Raw genomic sequence first — 19,500 nt, 5'->3', positions numbered from 1 at the left:
CCTGTTGATGTGATTGGTACAGTCTGTTACGTAATGTTAAAGACGTTCTGTACCGGCCCTTTAAGTACCAGTTAATCTAACTGTACCTGCTGAAAGTAAAAGCCAAGAGGTGATTAAAGGGCAATATTCAGGAGAGGTTGGTATTTGTGAATGAAGGACGGAATGATGCATTTGAAATGGCATCGAGAATAATGCAGGGAGTCAGACTTGCTGACAGATGGAGGCACAGATGGGGTTAGTGGTTGTAAGCGGAATTAGTTTGACTGACAGTCCTTGCTGTTTTTGGTGGAAACCAATAACGTCACTGAATAAAAGCTGCAGTCAAAACGCTAGTGGGAGGCTCTTGTTCGTAAAATGCCCTTATATGGATATCCTTAAACAGATGATGTCGAAACCAGTATCTTGTGTGTCTACCTTTTGAGTTAAGGTGGTTTGTATTGTTAGCAAAGACGCACTCAAACACACCATGCAAGGTTATAGAACAGCTCCACAGGGGAATGACATGTTGTAGCGTTGTGTTCAAGGAGCAGAACACAATGTCCTCCTCCCAGCGTACACTGGAATATAGCAACCCCGATGACGAATGTATGCCTTTGCTGTGTATAGTTTGCATGTATAGCTTTGAGGCTCGTGTGCATTCAAATTTAAGATGAGGCAGCAAGGCAGGTGATTTCTCCTGAGATGTTTGCTGCCCAGGCAATCTCTGACGCAACCCCTCGGGCGCCCCTCGAGAACGTTACCTTTAATTATACATAAGCGACAGAAGGGGATAACATTTGAGTTCTCTCACGCTGTCAGAAAGTGTTTCTATATGAAGTTCATCTGTCCTGAGGAGGATGCGGATGGGATAAAATGCCATATTGTCACGTAAAGTCGGCGAAAAACAAGGACAAACAACACGTAGGCAAACATGCAGAACTTTTTTTTTTTTAATTCCAGACCTGCCGACTTGGACATATGTTCTGTAACAGTTTTTTTTTTAATCTCAAAGTATTCTGGAATAATTTTATTTTATTATATTAGGAAAGCGGGCGGCACGGCGGATGAGTGGTTAGCGCGCAGACCTCACAGCTAGGAGACCAGGGTTCAATTCCACCCTTGGCCATCTCTGTGTGGAGTTTGCATGTTCTCCCCGTGCATGCGTGGGTTTTCTCCGGGTACTCCGGTTTCCTCCCACATTCCAAAAACATGCTAGGTTAATTGGCCACTCCAAATTGTCCATAGGTATGAATGTGAGTGTGAATGGTTGTTTGTCTATATGTGCCCTGTGATTGGCTGGCGACCAGTCCAGGGTGTACCCCGCCTCTCACCCGAAGACAGCTGGGATAGGCTCCAGCACCCCCGCGATCCTTGTGAGGAAAAAGCGGTAGAAAATGAATGAATGAATGAATGAATATTAGGAAAGCAGGAAGTGAACAAATGTAACAGTTACTGATTGTAAAAGTACCAGATGGAGGGGTAGGATTTAATAAGCTTTGCTTCTTCCTACTCCTTTTGGACATGTGGAACTGTGAACTGATTATGTGATGCATTCAATTGTAATCTGATGCATGTTCAAATGAATTACTACCATTACCATAATTTATATTCTCCTTTTGGGCATGCATGTGTGGAGTTTGCGTGTTCTTCCGTAGGCGTGTACGTAGGTTCTTGCTGGATTTCCTCCCACATCCCCCAAAAAGCTTAATTAGCCACTCAATGGTTGTTTGTCTATATGTGCCCTGTGATTGGCTGGCCAGCAGTCCAGGTTGTACCCCGCCTCTCGCCCTCAAATCAGCTGGGATAGGCCGATGAGAGAACCGATGAGAAGATAGTCCGTCTTCTAGTCAATTTGCCGCCGATTCGAATCCCTGAGTAAACAATAACCTGGATGAATATTAATATTTCCATGGGAACGGTTCCAAAACTGCCGACGTGACTTCACGTGCATCCAGGATCACTTGAAGGTAGACCTTCACCAAACGCTGCCTGGAGGCTTTGTGTGCAATCCAGACAAAATAGACAAGCAAACAAATGGCTATGAAAAGCCGAGGAAGAAAATAGGTGGCCCACTTTTGTCCTGCAGCACCCAAAAAAAGCAAGCGGAAGTTCCTGCATAAAGGCTACTGCGGAGCACATACTCACATTTCCGACACACGCACACACAAAAAAAGCCAACAGTAGCCAAGCTGCTTGCTTTCAGCGGGAGAGGAAAGCCAGCTCCTCTGGCACGGCCTCCCTTCGCCAACATTCCCTCAAACCGCACAGACCTCGTCAGGCAGCGTGCCAGTGACATAAGCGTGTGGTAACATTAAAAAGAAAACCTCTGGGATGGCGTTCCTTTTTCCCCCTTTTGCTTTTCCCGTTTCAATTATTATTGTGGCTCTGCCATGCACAAACCTCAGTGCGGTCGCTGTGCTTTTTTTCGCGGCACTGTTGACCCCACATAACATTTTCAAGCTGTTAATATGCAAGGTTTTGGCCTTGTTCTGCTCAACAGAGAGGAGGGGGGGCGGGGGGGACCACTGACTGAGGGACGTTTATCCTCTCAGCAGACCCATCTGTTTTCAACTTGCCGCCATCGCATGCTCACCCTATACGTTGGATTGCGGTCTACCCTCGCTACCGCCCAGTCTCCCTCCTGATGAGACGGGCATAGGTAAACTGCATAATTGCCCACTCGTTAGCACTTTAACGGCCTCGCTCTCAGCAGGCCGCCACCGACGTCACCGCCATTAGCCCCCCCCCCCCCCCCCCCTCGCTCCAATGAGATGGTAAAGCTCAGCAGCTCAGGGTGGGACAGGGTGACACAGGACATTACCTCACAGGCCAGCAATCCGGTGAACCAGGGCATAGTGCTTGGAGAATGGGGGTACTTTGTTGCTTGTTCTTTCTTTTTCCAAATTTATTTTATGCTTTAAATTCATATTTTTCGGAAAGAATCAGAGGACTAAAAAAAAAAGTCTACATCAAAGTTGTGATGTTTTGTCTGAAAGTGCCTCCACAGGTCATATTCCTTCTTTACTTTGTTACAAAGTAAACACATTAGCTTCCCCACTGTCTTTTGTTGCTAACTATATTTTCTAGTCCAGACATTATGCTCCCTCTCTAGATCTTCTAGTTTCTGCACCTCCTCTCTGCAGTGTTTCCATGGCTCTCTTGCCTGAACATTTGTAATGGTAATGGTTTAATTTCATTTGAACATGCATCAGATTACAACGGAGTGCATCCCATAATCAGTTCACAGTTCCACATGTCCAAAAGGAGTAGGAAGAAGCAGAGCTTATTAAATCCTACCCCTCCATCTGGTACTTTTACAATCAGTAGCTGTTACATTTGTTCACTTCCTGCTTTCCTAATGTAATGTAATGTAAATATAATGTAATATAATATAATGTAATGTAAATATAATATAATATAATATTAAAAATCCTAAAAATATATATATTTGAAAAAAGTTATTTGATTATTAATTTATTTATTTTTATTTTTGTCAAGTACAAGATGATATGACCATCCAATGACATAATGTGTACCATAGTAAGTGTCAGTATAGTGATATGTATAGCACATCATGACAGGTTCAAGACTCTTCATCCATTTTTGTGGGTCAGAAATGTGGACAATTCAAGTAGTCTTCTTCTCGTGCTGCTTGCTTGTGACTTTGCTGACTTGTGCTATTGGTCCCTGCAGAGTGGACGAAGTATCTCATTTTACTGAATGGTTCCATTATTTGATGATGTGTGGAGGGCCTGCGGGCTGCCTGCCTGCTGCACAGTAGTTTGTCAATAACACCAACATAAGCCATAATGTTAAAAAAAAAAAGTTTTATGCAAAGAAAGTATCCTAATAACCCTCCTTTTGTCTGGGTACTACAAAATACTCCCTCCTACCGCTAGCAGACCTTTCAATTGATTGCTTGATTAAAACAGTCGTAATATCGCAGCAGGAGCAGTCGGTTGGCAGAATATTTATTGTTGCAAGGCTGCTGCGGAGAGACAAGGGGAGGAGTCAGCAGACATGCATGATTAAAACTGCTATGCCCGTGATGTATCATGGAGGGACCACACTTGGGACACTTGGGAACAGGATACCAAACATTCCACTGTTCTCAAATATCTTAATTTTTATTTTTCTACAAAAATAAGATGAAAAATAAATAAACAAATCAAGAATAAAGAAAATCAATCAGTCAGTAATAAATAAATATAATAATAATAATAATGATAAAATGGCAAATAATAAAAACTTAAGAAACCACATATAGTTGGTGGGTAGACAAATTATTTTTTTCAAGTTAAAATGAACAAAGCATTATTAGAGCCCTGTAGACATGACAAAACACGACTATAGTCACATTTATACTCTTTTTATTTACAACATATTGCGCAACTGCAGGGTCTTGAGACACATGCTAACTCGCAAACTAGAGAGCTAGCGACCTAAACGGTAGCCTTCAAGTTATTTCCTTTAAACTTAAATAGCCAAAAACTTACCACTTCCACACGGATAGGGAGGATAACTATTAACAGTTATTTAACCTTTAACATGAACATTAATCAAACGTAATATTTTTTTCTGGGTACATGATACCATACAGCATCCATATCAAACTTGCGCGGGCCGCACTAACATTAAACTTTCATATCAAGGCGGGGGCCTCAAACTGGTGTCCTGCGGGCCACATTTGGCCCGCGGGCCGCATGTTTGAGACCCCTGTTGTAAAGGTTCTCATGGTGTCATCCTGGAACTTTTTGATGGTCATGGAGTCACAACCTGCTTTTATTGACGTTACGCCATGCTCATTTGTATTTGGTCAATGTTTTTAAACAAAAATAAAAATTGTTAAGTTGTGTGAGAACACATTTTCACAACACATTATGGAGAAAATGAGGAAAAACAAAATAACGGCATGCATTATGACAAAAGTACAATTTCAGAGCCTAAATAATATTAATATATCTGTGCATGGAGTATATAGTCAGGAACCTTACCAGATTATTTGGAGTATTCTCCGACAGTGACCACTACACTATCAATGAATGCATTATGAATGGAAGAACCACATTTTATCACCCGTTTCAGTGCCACTCTTCTGTCTTAATTGTTTCATCAGCGTCCAAATAAACCGTTGCCGTGACTAACTGCGGATGTGGAAGTTCTTTTTCCTCTACTACTGGCCGCATGTTCCGAAATCAGCAACTATAAATCTTTACTTACTGTATTTACAACAACTGCACACATCTCTGCAATTATGCTCCTGCGGCACATTCTAGACTATCATAAAGTACTAATATCATATCAAACACACAACTTTACGTGTCCACTTGCTGTGAAAAACCCCTCACATGTGGTCGTAATTTCTCGCAGCTGCTGGCCGCTCTGACAACGTATACCTACTAAGTCTGTAGGCACCCTCCGGTGTTTGCTAAACACCACTTTCGCTAACAGCAGCGTTAATGTGGAGCCAAAACGGGGGAATCGAAAGCAGAGGAAGTTGAGCAGAAAAACTGTGCATAGATAAGTGCATAATTAGAGCGCAGGGCTGCAGATGAAAGGGATGACCATGGCTAGTGAAGACAGTAACAATGGGTCATGCTGTGTGATATGCTGCATCCAGCTAGAAAATTAACCACGCATGACTTTTACTCTCATTATGAAGCCTCGGGTTCAAGGCACATCATATTTATGTGTTTTATGTCTCCACTTTATATAAGCGACACACAGTTCTGGATGAAAGAGATTGTTTTCCTGTTGGCAAACCCTCTCTATAGAATGCTACGCCACACCTAAGAAAGTCAATAATTAGGGTATTTGCTGTCATATATTAACTAGACTGTTTGCTGTTTGTGCCAACGTTTTCATAAATCACTTGTACATCAACATGAAGTACTTCTTAGGTACTGTATGTATTATGGAGGTGCCATGTAGTGCCATAATTTTGGTATCTAAGTCCTGGCTAAGTTGATCTTTTAGCGGAAGAGGAATGATACTTGAACAAGGTTAACTTTCAGATTTTTTTTTTTTGTTGAATTTGTTTTGTGAAATGATTCATGACATACAGTATCCTGGGTTCTGCTTGTTGTCAACCTCTGCCCGTTTGAGAGTGGTTTGAGGTGTCTTTTGTTTTCCTAAAAATGGGTTTTGTTGAGCTTTCAGCTTTCTGGTCACCGCAAATGCTACAATTAACTGCCGAGTCTCGGGTGAGTGGCCTGCAAGCGCAAATAACCGCGGTTAGATGCTGATTAAAACGGTTGCACCGGTGTGCCTTAGGCTGGCAATAATAAAAGGCCTCTTGAAAATGTTTTTTACTGTATTGGGCGGGGTCAGAATACCAGTCAGTATCTGGTGTAACCACCATTCACAATTCTAACCGAGGTACCACTGTGTGTGTGTGTGTGAGATACCGCATATATCATGATTTACACACAAAGCCGAAACCGACAAATCTTTTTCTCCACATGACATCAACAAACCACATTTGCCTCAGGCCAAGCCAAACAGACATTTGGAAATGCCACGTCGGCATCTAATACACAGGTTTTCGATGAGAAACAGTCCTCGCCATCGAAGACTAGAGCTTATAAAACACCTACAACCAGTAAAACATCAAATTCCACAGCGGTAAGTGCAACATTTGTCTTAGCAAGACTGACTCACTGGCATTGCAATCAGTTAAATGGGCCATCAATGGACCAAAACTCCAATTTTACAACCGCGGTACTGACATTTACACAACTATTTATCTGGAAATTACGGGCTAAACCAAAATGTGGAATACATTCACAGCTTCCTTTGATGCATTTGTGTCTTAAGTAGCTATGACTGCGGAGAAACATTCTTTGTTTATTCTTTTTATTATTTAATTAAAGTGTTTATCCTATGTTCTGTACTGGTGGACACATTCCCAAAAAATGTTTCCCCGGGGATGTTAAAATACACGTTTGTTGGTGAATGCATCAAGGAGAGGACATGACTGTAGACATTTTCACAACAGTCACTTTATAAGACGTTGAGTAATAAACCACATGGAAACAATTATAAATAATATTCCACGGCAACCAATTTGGAAGTCTGCAACACTGGACAAACATCTGCTTAGTTAATACTATTATTGACAAATTTGAGGCAGGTTCTCGCTTGCCATGAGTCCTCCACTCCACTCAATTAAAATGAGAAAATGGAGGAAAAGTACACGGGGTTGAATGAAAACCAGATGCTTTGTGCTCTATCACAGTCAAACTGTATCGATACTGACCAGTTGGGCCCCCCATGGAGGCAAAAGTAATTGTCAGAATATTTTGTAGGATGTGGTATTTCAAGGAAGTGGGGTTTACTGGCAGGAAGGTCTACTCCAGAGGTCATCCAATACATTTGTCCGAGGACACAAAATCTGGCAGACACTGTGAGGTCCAGATGGTGCTGAAAACAGTCGTCCCTCGCTATATCGCGGCTCAAACATCGCTCATAAATGTGGTTGACTGTAGCTTATTATTAGTCGGAATGTTGGAAAAACAAGTCGTATGTAGGATTCTGGTCACGCTTTGTCAGTATTGTTGAGGTATTACCTTACATTACATTACCTTAGCACTGCATGGAGTCAGCCATGGGATATCTGACATGATAGAGTGGAAGTGTGGAAGTGGTATGTTTTGGAGGCTAACTTGTTAGCTCGGTATGACATGAGCTGTGACCGTCTCTTGCGTCCATGACGGACTGTTCCATTTTTTTTTTTCCAAAAGCGACCATTTCATCGTTTTTCAAAAGTAGTGACCAAGAGTGAACGACAACAGCAACACGTAGAGCATTAAAACGTCACTTCTGCATCATATGACCTTTAAGATTACATAAACATACACAACCTTGGCAAAATATAACAAACAGGTTGAGGAACAATTATCCAACCACCAACAAACTGTCGTATTGCATCACACCGTCATGGGATTCTACCCGCAAAAATTCTCACAGGAATTGTCGTTTTGCTGCATCAGCTGTGAGCAGAGAGGCCATGTCAACAGATTCAGGGACAGATATACGGGCGGATAGGTGGTCGGGACAGTTTTTCCACAGGGGCAGAGTCTTACAGTAGCAAAACTCTCCGGTTACCGGTGTCGTATTTCACTAGCTCAGGACAGCGGGCGAAAACCGGCCGTCCTTGGGGCATGTGCCCTCCTTCAGCTTTGTGTCTGGTCCATTTGTCACCTTTTTTTATGTTGACGTGTCTCGCATCTCCTATGGAAGCAAATATTGACATGTGAAACAAGGTGGAGCCCTTGACCTCCTTCGTTATAAAACGACCGTCAGCAAATTTTCTCACAGGAAAAGGAGAAACCCTCTGAGGCCTCCTGGTGGACAGGTGTGGGATGACGTTTCATTGGTGTTTATTATTTGTTTTTATCTGTATGAAGGACTACTACAAATTGTGTGTTTCTCTTCCTCTTTAGACATGTCAGTCCAAGGTATTTGACCTTTCCGACGGGGTGTCCCAATACGCATGGTTCCCCTGTCGTGAGGCCCACAAGACTTCATGGGGATACCCAAACTACTGGCTCAAGGTAGTACCAAGTATATTTCATGTATTAGTCGACATATATATAAAAATATAGTGCTGTCCTGCCCATATAAAAATGGAGGGTGTATTCTTTCATGAAACTTTCATTAATGAGAAAAATAACCAAATTGGATAGCCTGGTGATAGCCCAGGATCAGAGTTGACTTTGAAGCTTTCTTTGTTTTTATTCGCCCAGGCCCACTTCTCTCATCCAATGGTGGCGGCAGCGGTGATTATTCACCTGGCGGCCGACGGCACGGGATACATCGACCAGACTCAGTGTAATATCACTGTTCAGCTGGTGGACACCAAAGAGGGGATCCATAGCCTGGGTGAGAACCGCATTATGTCACATTAGGGCAGGGGTCTCAAACTCAATTTACCTGAGGGCCACTGGAGCTAAGGTCTGGACAAGGCTGGGCCGCATCAGGTTTCCCACCCCCAAAAAAAACGCATTTATTAAAAACAGAAAACAGAAAAACAAACTTTTTCAGTGCTTTGTTCCGATTTTCTACAATAAAAGCTCTGATAAAACATTCCACTGTTCTCAAATATCTTAATTTTTATTTTTCTGCACAAAATAAGATGAAAAATAAATAAACAAATCAAGAATAAAGAAATTCAATCAATCAGTAATAAATAATAAATAAATATAATAATAATAATAAAACGGCAAATAATAAAAACCACATATAGTTGGTGGGTAGACAAATAATTTTTTTCAGATTAAAATTAACAAAGCATTATTAGAGCCCTGTAGACATGAAAAAACACGACTATAGTCACATTTATACTTTTTTTATTTACAACATATTGCGCAACTGCAGGGTCTTGAGACACATGCTAACTCGCAAACTAGAGAGCTAGCGACGGTAGCCTTCAAGTTATTTCCTGTAAACTTAAATAGCCAAAAACTTACCACTTCCACACGGATAGGGAGGATAACTATTAACAGTTATTTAACCTTTAACATGAACATTAATCAAACGTAATAATTTTTTCTGGGTACATGATACCATACAGCATCCATATCAAACTTGCGCGGGCCACACTAACATTAAACTTTCATATCAAGGCGGGGGCCTCAAACTAGTGTCCTGCGGGCCATATTTGGCCTGCGGGCCGCGTGTTTGAGACCCCTGCATTAGGGTGTAACACTTCAGCATAATTGCAGTTCGGTACGTCATTGTAGTAAGGGATGACAATGCAAAACATCGTACTAATTAGCCTTTGTGTAAACGGCTTTAATGCTAACATTAGCAGTAAATGTTTATACATTATATGTGTCTGCCCTCGTTAAAAATGCTAGCATGCTAACATCAGCATGCTCGCAATGCTAACACCTAGAAGATAATTAGCCAGAAGGGGCTTTTCAAGCTATGTATTCAGCTTGACACCATCACTAGCAAAGGGTCCTGCTAGCTAAAAGCTGTGCTGCATCACTTCTTATAGTGTTATATTATTGGACAATATACCACTAACTGACTGACAGGTAGCTGCTATTGTTTACCTGAGCTTTGGTAAATCTATTTGAACTGTTTCTATGTCTTTCCTTCCCAGGTGAGTGGCGACTGAGTTGCCGTACCAACCCACTGGTTATCCCGGTCAGCCATGACCTGTCGGTGGCCTTCTACCACACCAAGGCCATCCTGGTTATGTTCGCCTCTCGCCTGGTGGCCATCTCCGGGGTTGGTCTGCGTTCCTTCCAGTCCTTCGACCCCATCACCATCAGCGGTTGCCAGAGCAATGAAATTTACAATCCCACGGGCCAGAGGTGAGGACACAAAATATGCTCCAATTTTTGCACATACAGTGCTAGTGCAAACATATTGCCATTATTACCGCCATCATTTACTGCGATGAATTACCACAATTTCTAAAAATGTGTTTATAGTAATTAATAGCGTGCCATACCACAGGAATCAGATATGCTTCATTTAATCCCAAATCAATTTGTGAATGTGCTAAACAATGTCTGTGTTCACTGGGAAGTTTATTTATACATTCCCAATTGACAAATTCCCTCTGACCAGAAAGGATTAGTCCAACAGAGCAGATGTCTTTATTCTAGACTGCAGAATTTCACTATATACTGAAATGACTGGGAATGCTTTTCAATGAAATACATAAATGTGAGCTCTTAATGCATATATTGCAACAATACTAATTATTTGTACGTATATAATGTTTTATCTACATAATTCTTATGTGAGAATGCTGCATAAATGGGATTAAATCGCCAAAAATATCACTGATTTCAACATCTTGCACATTAGCTGTTGGTTTGTTTGATTAAATTTCTAATAGATCCATATTTATTTTCACCCTTTTCTTTGTGATTAGCCAACAGGCGATGCAGCCAACACAGCATGTAAATCAAAGTAAAACACAAGCGACTCAATTACTGATGTCATTTCTTTTCTAACCTTGTTTATTGGACCACCAAATGAGATTGAGCAATAAAATGTGTGCATTCGGAGTTTTGGTACCTTATGAATCCAAAAAGTCACTTCCCCACAAATAACACGACATCCGACCGCATGCACACAAAAAAAGAAGTCACAGTTTTACCCGATTGCCACACTGCTGTCATGCATGCAAACGCCAAATGTTACAGGCAAACATCACAATCGACAAAGGACGCTTGTTTGCGGGGGTCTGCGGCTGGCGATAGACGATAGAGCTGTTTGTGGCTGTTGTCATGTGCTGGGGACACGTTCAAGAATACCTCAATTGATTTAAGACGGCTATTTATCTGCATCGGATGCGTATATGCGCACACTCTTACTCGGAATCATCATGAAACCTTTAATCATGAATCTTAAGTAAGATTTTTTAATTATTAACATTTCAATCTCAGCCATTTTTCAGAAAGACAACCCCTTCAGCGCCGTCTATTTTTGACAATATTGATTGATCTTTCAAGGCACACGGAATATTGTGTTTTATGGATATATCAACATGGAACCTACCAAAAGAAAAGCTAGACAGAAAAAAAAAACACTTGTTTCTACCTTTTTCTGTTCTTTAGTCAGCAGTAGAACATAGGTGAGTTTCAGGAAAATATCAGTTCCCAACTAGAAGATATTAGCTTTTTAAGAAAAGATACTTTACTTTGACACAAATAATTTTTGCTTTTGTGATGATGATGGTGATGATGATGATGATGATGATGATGATGATGATGATGATGATGATGATGATGATGATGATGATGATGACGGCCGAGTGGTTCGATTCTGAATTTGGGCATCTCTGTGTGGAGTTTGCATGTTCTCCCCGTGCATGCGTGGCTTTTCTCCGGGTACTCCCGTTTCCTCCCACATTCCAAAAAAATTGTCCATAGGTATGAATGTGAGTGTGAATGGTTGTTTGTCTATATGTGCCCTGTGATTGGCTGGCCACCATTCCAGGGTCTCTTGCCTGCTGGAGTAGGCTCCAGCATACTCTCACCCTAGTGAGGATAAGCGGCATAGAAAATGGATGAATGGATGTAACACACCTCTGAATTTAGGATGACTATGTGTGCCTGGGAGGTGAGTCTCCTCGGATAAAGACTAAATCCAAGCCGGGATAGATGTGAGCGTTGTCAGGAAGAATATTAAACATGGAATAATGAGCCAAACAAATCATGCAAGCGACACTCATTTGCCGATAGTTTGAAATGTTTACTTTGCTGAAAGCTTGCAAGATTTATTGATGTCTTTTTGTCGATTTAGAGGCATATTCCCCCCCCCCCCCAAATTGTTGGTTGCGTTCCAAATTCTGACATTCAACGTCTATATCTGTCTTCTCCTTCTCCCCCTTTGCCACGTCTATTCCAAATTCTCCCCTTTAGGTGCCTCCAACTCCACTGCTACCTCCCTCACACACACATTTCCTGTAACACCCTAAAGCCCCCCCCCCCCCCCCCCGCCCCCTCTTTCCCACCCCAGTCGTTAACAACATCAAGGCCTATTAAACGTCACACCGCCCTCCTGTGTGCTGCTTTTGTCCCAATCGAGCCTTCATTTGAGTGTTGTGTAATCATTTGCAAAAGGGGGGGGGGGGTTCTTCCTGGGGAGTTCCATTTCAATATTTCAATTTACAATTCCACTTTGACAAGCAAAGACCTTTCAGTTCAAAAGCAGCCATTTTTCCAAAAGCCCTAAACACTTGATACGGAACATCACTTGCTGGATTTTGACTGACAGTCCTCGCCTCCTTTAAGGCATTGCTTTGGATTAGGATCAATTGTTGTTGAATATAATGTTTTTATCATTATTTTTCAATTTAAATTTTAATATTATGTTGTAGATGAAAATGTGTGGGTTCTGCTATTTCTTTGGTTTTTTTAAATTTATTATCACCATTTTCTCGTTTATGTTCATTCATTCATTCATTTTCTACCGCTTTTCCTCACGAGGGTCGCTGGGGGCGATGGAGCCTATCCCAGCTGTCTATGGGAGAGAGGTGGGGTACACCCTGGACTGGTGGCCAGCCAATCACAGGCCACATATAGACAAACAATCATTTACACTCACATTCATACCTATATGTTCATTCATTTGTCACAAAATAATGTGTTTACTTATTAGAGTCTATATTGACGCTTATTGTTTTTAAATCACATTCTCATGAATGCAAACTTGGCCACTGAATTTTATTTATTCATAATTTATACAAAATTTTAAATTTATGACATTGTTTTCATTTATTTAATAACTTCATCTTTATAACTCCCTTTAATTCTCCTCTGCCTTAATTTATTGCCGTTTTTATTATGCCATACAAAAATAAATTAGCGAGAGTGGCAGTGCGGCGTTATAGCGCCACCTGTTGCTATGGAGGGCATTTTTAAGTAGATTGATTTTTTTCAACAGCTCAAATGGAGATTTATGTATTTTTGTGGTGGCCTTGATTTTATTTGACCTAATTTCCTTAATTACCACTAAATTATGATGATTGTAATGGCTGCATGAAAACATCAAGGCCATAAGGTGCCTGCATAAGCAGGCCGTAAAAATGGTTTGAAGGGAAAAGCACTTAAAGGAGAAATATTACGGCCACAAGAGAGGTGGAAAACACAAATGAACAAAGAGATACAATTTTAGATACCATTTTTACTTTGTGGAACGCCTACCAGCTGACAGACGCTGATGCTGTGTGTGCGTTAGAGAAGCCTAAATGTTGTAAACAAAGCCGTTGCAACATGTCGTTCCTCATCCCCGTATGCCCCTCTGCCCCGTGTCCTGATGCAGACGCCCTCCCTTCACGCCAATAGCCGACATCTCCTGTCTCCATGTGGTTTATTGATCCGACATGTAAAGCCGTCATTGATGGATGGATGTGGTCGCTCGGCTTTTTCACATGCACTACCCCCGGCTTTGCAGTGTTGTTTCACTCATTCCATTTATGTCGCTTGTAACTTTTCCATGTGGCCTTTTTTCATCACTTTCCTTTTTCTCCCCCCCACCCCTTTCCTTTCGCAGTTGTGTACATTATTCGTGCGAAGCCATCGACTGCCAGGAGCCTTTAATCCGCAATGCAGAGCTCAAGTGCAGCAACGCCGGCCGCCACTTCTACAACGGAGACCGCTGCACCATCTCCTGCAACTCGGGCTACGTCCTGCAAGTCCACCAGGATGATGACATCATCAAGAGCCAGGTGAATCACACGCAGAGCAGCACAAACGCTTGAAAAAAATCTGGAAAAATGCTAAAAATGTATACAATATATAAGAAGTAAATATAATCACACAAGTCTAAATAAATAATAAATATAAATGCATATAGTATATAATAAATGCATATAAATAATAAATAAATAAATAAATAGTATATATAAATAAATAATATAATTATAATTATAATAATATATATTAATATATAAATATATTATAATAAATAAATGCATATAGTATAATAACACAAAATACATATTGTAAGAATTCATTATTATTAATATTAAATATAAATGGAAATTTATATACACAATTATATAACATATTTCATTAATCTATGAAAAAAATGTCAATGTCTGCTAATGCAAATAAACTGCCTCTACCGAGCGCTGTGAAGTCATCCATTAATAACATCAAGCACGAAAAAGGCAGACAAATGGCCGCATGAACGTATCCATGCCAAGCACCGTGCAGCACATGGGTACGTGCGTGCCAACATGAATGCATGTGCGATGATGCAAACTCCAGCACACAAATGGCCGGGGGAGCGGCATCCTTTTTACTTCTGCTTGCTTCTGCACTTATTTGTCACCTGCAAGCGCCACAGCCGGTCCCCAGAGGTGGCTGGGGGTAGGGAAGGGGGATGACATCATCCAGGTAGACAAAGTGCGGCACTGAGGAGCAGAGGAGGAGGAGGCGGAGGAGCTGCCGTGGCGGACATCTCCGCCGCCTCATACCCGTTTAGTCCCTTGCCGAGAATGCTGCGCCATCACCTCAAACAGTCACTTTGTGTGGCTGCCTCTCCGCCGGGACGATGACATCATTGCATAGTGTCTGCTCCCACCGCCCCCCCCCCTTCCTTCTTCCTCCCTCCATCTTTTCCACACACACTGAAGCCACTGTTAAAGGGCAGAGATTTGCTACCGCTCCGCCGACATAAAAGGCATGTTGGAATCGACACGCTATACGGGAAATTGCACTCAATGCCCTGCATAAACCGCATACACACACATGTGTGTGCACTTCGCAAGTAAACAAACAAACGGGGGGGGTGTTGACGCCACGTCGTAAAGCTACTGGATTGGCTCCAAGATGCCGTAAAGGCCGTATAAATGCTGTAGCCCTCGCTATGGCGTCGTAAAGCAGTCTGCAAGACAATCTAATAAGAAAAGAGACAAGAACTGGAGCAGAGGTGTTTCTCCTCTTTGCTCTCTGCTCCTCGCTACTCCTTTCGGACACGATGAATTGCGCAAATGTAAACATGTAAGCATGTCCGAAACAAATGGCGTTCTGTTCTTCAGCCTGCCCTTGTCCTCCACTAAATGACCTCATCCATGCTGTACGTGCACGTAAACTGTCACATGGGAATCATTACACCATTGAGTGTGGCGTGCACAGAAGCACATCTACAATACATCCACAAGCAAAAACACAGTAGCCCCCCCCACCCTGGGTCCTGCTTAATTGCATTAGGTTGTGATTGACAGGGCACTTTGGGGCAATTCATCAATGCCAATTCATTTAGTGCTAAATTATGCTTTTCAGGGAAGCAGGAAGAAAGTGGAGAAGAAGGAAAAAGAGACAGTGGGGTGTGCGCGGTATTGTTGTCCTTTATTTTGGAGGGGGCGGGGGGTCATGGTAGATACTAGGTCATTTATAGGACCTGACATTTCGGAATATCATTGTCATTTGGTCACTTTTTGAAAGAAAAACATGCATTATTCATTCATATATTGTCCAAAAATATTCCATTTTGGAATATCAGCAAAAACTGGATCCCCCCCGCAACATTACATACATCTTTTACTCACCTACCCACAAAGTATTAGCAAAGAATTCTTACTCACAAAAGTTTTTTTCCAGTGCCTTTAATAACAAGCAGGGACGAAAATGGAGGTAACAGTACACCGTGGACTCAGACTATCATACATTTATTGCAAAATTCCATATTTTTAAAGGGCCTTTCCTTGCTTCTTGGCCGCACCCTTCTGTGAAAATATGTGGAAAACTTGTTGTGTGAATCCTACTTGTGAAAAGTGATAAAAACATGGCTGCTTAATGAAAACCAGCAGCAAATACTGTACTGCGGTCCGAAGGCCCTTTTAAAATTGCTTCTTTGTCATTACAATTTACAGGCCAAATGAATCGCCTTTTTGAGAGCCCCCCCCAGCCTTCCAGTTCATTGTGCCCCCACTATTTGAAAAGCAATGATGTTGGGGAACAGTCAGTCATTTGATTTTCATCGAATTATAACATTTTGTGATGTTTTTCCTCACAGGATTAACATATTTGTATTGTATTAACATACAAGGACATTTCATGATATTTCTTCAAGACCTCCCAGTTAACTCAGGCGTGATTCAGTACACGAGCCGCAGTCGTCCAACTTGTCAGATTCATGCATCAATGAAGAACTTATTAATCACGTTAAAGGCGCTAATCTGGTTTTGATAATCGTTTCAATGACGATCCACGTCTCTCAATCAACTCCCTCCTCGGCTACACGTACGGTCTTTAAGTACGAGAAAGACAGACATCTATCTGCCAAAAAACGTCGACATGAATTGAAATGATTTTAAATGAGCGTTATCCTGTCACTCGGGGCGCATCAATCAGCGCACTCGGCTCTCATGTCATCGATAATAAAGCTGATGCTGCAAAGTAGACGTGCTGACTGAATGGTGTTTATAATTACTCTATAGAATCCAGAGGGGCTGAGTGGGGCAGGATGTGGTTTCCATGACTAAGGGGGGGGGTGTCTTAACATCGGACAAACAACATGAACAAGATTTAAGGCAAACACTGGCAACACCCATTTGACATCCTTGTGTGAAAACCGGGGGGGAGTCATTAGTCATCTTTCCACTGTACAGTCAGGAGAAGTTCAACAACAACATAAAACATGAGATTGTCACAGTCGTGTGTTGTCACGCGCTTAAGTTGAAAAGTTCAGCAGGGAACGCTCTTACCTTCGTCTATTAGCCGCTTGTATCCATCGATGCTAAAACGCATCTGAGAACACCTTCGCCTTGAATCTGTTTCCCTCATTTCTACGCATACGTTGTGTGTTTTCCATTACTTTTTACTTACTCTTTCAAGCGGACGGGGAACACAGAGTACTGGCACCGCGAGGCCCCAATGTACACATTTCCGTGTAGGCAGTCCCTTTATTGGCCCCTACAGGCTTGTTGTCCACCAGAGCACAGTGGACGGTGCTCGGCAAGCTGATTTACAACTCCGGATTATTCATTCATTCATTCCTTGTCTACCGCTTATGCTCACGAGGGTAGTATCACCGTCTGGCGTAAAGGTCCTTGTTCTCGGGGTGTGACCTGTTAGGGCCACTAGGCTGGAGTGTGGCCAAAAAACATCAACATTTTACCTTGACTCAGTATGTGATATCAAACTATGGAATGGATTGAGTAAGACCCTCAAACAATGCACAACGATGAGCCAATTCAAGAAACAATACAAGCAGTTGATGTTTGCTAAATACAAGGATGAAGAGTCTTGAACCAGTCATGATGTGCTATATATATCACTATATTGACACTTACTATGGTACCCATTATGTCATTGGATAGTCATATCACCTCGTACCCCCCCCCAAAAAAAACCAAAAAAAAAACTTTAAACTATGTTAGGAAAGCAGGAAGTGAACAAAAGTAACAGTTGATTAACACTGAAAAAGTAAAAAGTAACACTGATTGTAAAAGTACCAGATGGAGGGGTAGGATTTAATAAGCTTTGCTTCTTCCTACTCCTTTTGGACATGTGGAACTGTGAACTGATTATGTGATGCATTCAATTGTAATCGGATGCATGTTCAAATGAAATTAAACCATTACCGTTTTTGGTTTGAGGTGATCATTTAAGCACTTTGTTGACCATTCTGGTTTCTTTAACGTCGAACCCATCCACAAGTTTTTGTCGGGTTTGCATTAAATTGATAGAACATATAACCAGTTGGATGATGCTAAATTGTAAAATATTATATTTTAGTCGTGGCAGCAATTCATTCATTTGTTTATTATCTACCGCTTTTCCTTACAAGAGTCGTGGGGGGTGCTGGAGCCTATCCCAGCTGTCTTCGGGCGAGAGACGGGGTACACCCTGGACTGGTGGCCAGCCAATCACAGGGCACATATAGACAAACAACCATTCACACTCACATTCATACCTATGGACAATTTGGAGTCGCCAATTAACCTAGCATGTTTTTGGAATGTGGGAGGAAACCGGAGTACCCGGAGAAAACCAACGCATGCACGGGGAGAACATGCAAACTCCACACAGAGATGGCCAAGGGTGGAATTGAACCCTGGTCTCCTAGCTGTGAGGTCTGCGTGCTAACCACTTGACAGTCGTGCAGCAAAGTTGTTTCTCATAATATTCCAACTATATCCCTGTAAAATGTACTTTTTTAGTAATATTACGGCTTTATGTAAAAGGAAGTACTAAGACAAAAATGGAGTTGGACCTGCCCAAAATCTCAAAAGCCACTTGTATAAAGGAAGGACACAGGAAATCAGTGCTTTTGGTTAGAAGCGAAGCTTTTAGGGTCATGGCCATAACTACCCTACCTCCAGTGCGAGGGCCAATTGCACAGATTTTCATGTATGCGGTGCCTTTAATGGGCCCCACGGACCTGTTGTCCGCCATGAACTACAGCACGCCAACTGTAAAGTGCTCAGCAAGCTAAATTACCGCCGTGATCAACTCACCCCGACTCCGTATTAGTGTGGCCAAAAGACCATCCCAAGTCTCATCCGGGTAGTGGTCCTTGCTCTCTGTGTGTGTCCTGTGAGGGGCCACTGTGTAGTCCGCTGGAGCGTCTCACGGGCCATTACATCCAATATAGATTTAAGGGCTCTTAGCAGCCACATTGACACTGACATCATTTTATTTAAAGGGCATTAGGAGTTGGCAGTCAGTCAATTCATCTCCAGACACACTTGCACACGTACTCTCGATATGAACAACATGTTCTCTTCAGAAGTTTATAGGAAATGTGAACTGGGCTACAGTGGAACCTCTGAGGTTGAATATTGTACATTCCGATTCCTTGCCATAGGAAACACTGGAAGTAATCCACTCCACAGTCAAACTCTTACTATTAAAAAATCTGTATTAACTCTATAGCAATGTTTTAACGATCTTACTGTATCTCATACAAATGAAATGAAACTTGGATATACAGTTTCACCTTGATTAATGTCCACCTTGTTAACATCCAACATTTTTGTAAAGATTTTGCCTTGCCTCGTGTTCACCCGCTTGGTTGTTATGCAATATGAGGGGCTTGGTT

At 41.9% G+C, this 19,500-nt stretch overlaps 1 protein-coding gene across 2 annotated transcripts in view; it reads left to right on the top strand.

Moving 5' to 3' along the window:
* pappaa (pregnancy-associated plasma protein A, pappalysin 1a) overlaps window positions 1-19,500 on the top strand; it is a 91,238-nt gene that overhangs the window by 47,697 nt on the left and 24,041 nt on the right. For both annotated transcript variants that reach the window (XM_058065038.1, XM_058065037.1), the window contains exons 11-14: window positions 8,424-8,534; window positions 8,727-8,862; window positions 10,091-10,304; window positions 14,002-14,176. In XM_058065038.1, coding sequence (XP_057921021.1) covers window positions 8,424-8,534; window positions 8,727-8,862; window positions 10,091-10,304; window positions 14,002-14,176 — 636 coding nt within the window. The remainder of the gene's footprint in view (window positions 1-8,423; window positions 8,535-8,726; window positions 8,863-10,090; window positions 10,305-14,001; window positions 14,177-19,500) is intronic.

This window comes from Doryrhamphus excisus, chromosome 2 (assembly GCF_030265055.1).
Source record: "Doryrhamphus excisus isolate RoL2022-K1 chromosome 2, RoL_Dexc_1.0, whole genome shotgun sequence".
NCBI lineage: Eukaryota > Metazoa > Chordata > Actinopteri > Syngnathiformes > Syngnathidae > Doryrhamphus > Doryrhamphus excisus.
The sequence above is the reverse complement of the archived record's forward strand: the minus strand, read 5'-3'. Positions and strand labels throughout refer to the sequence as shown.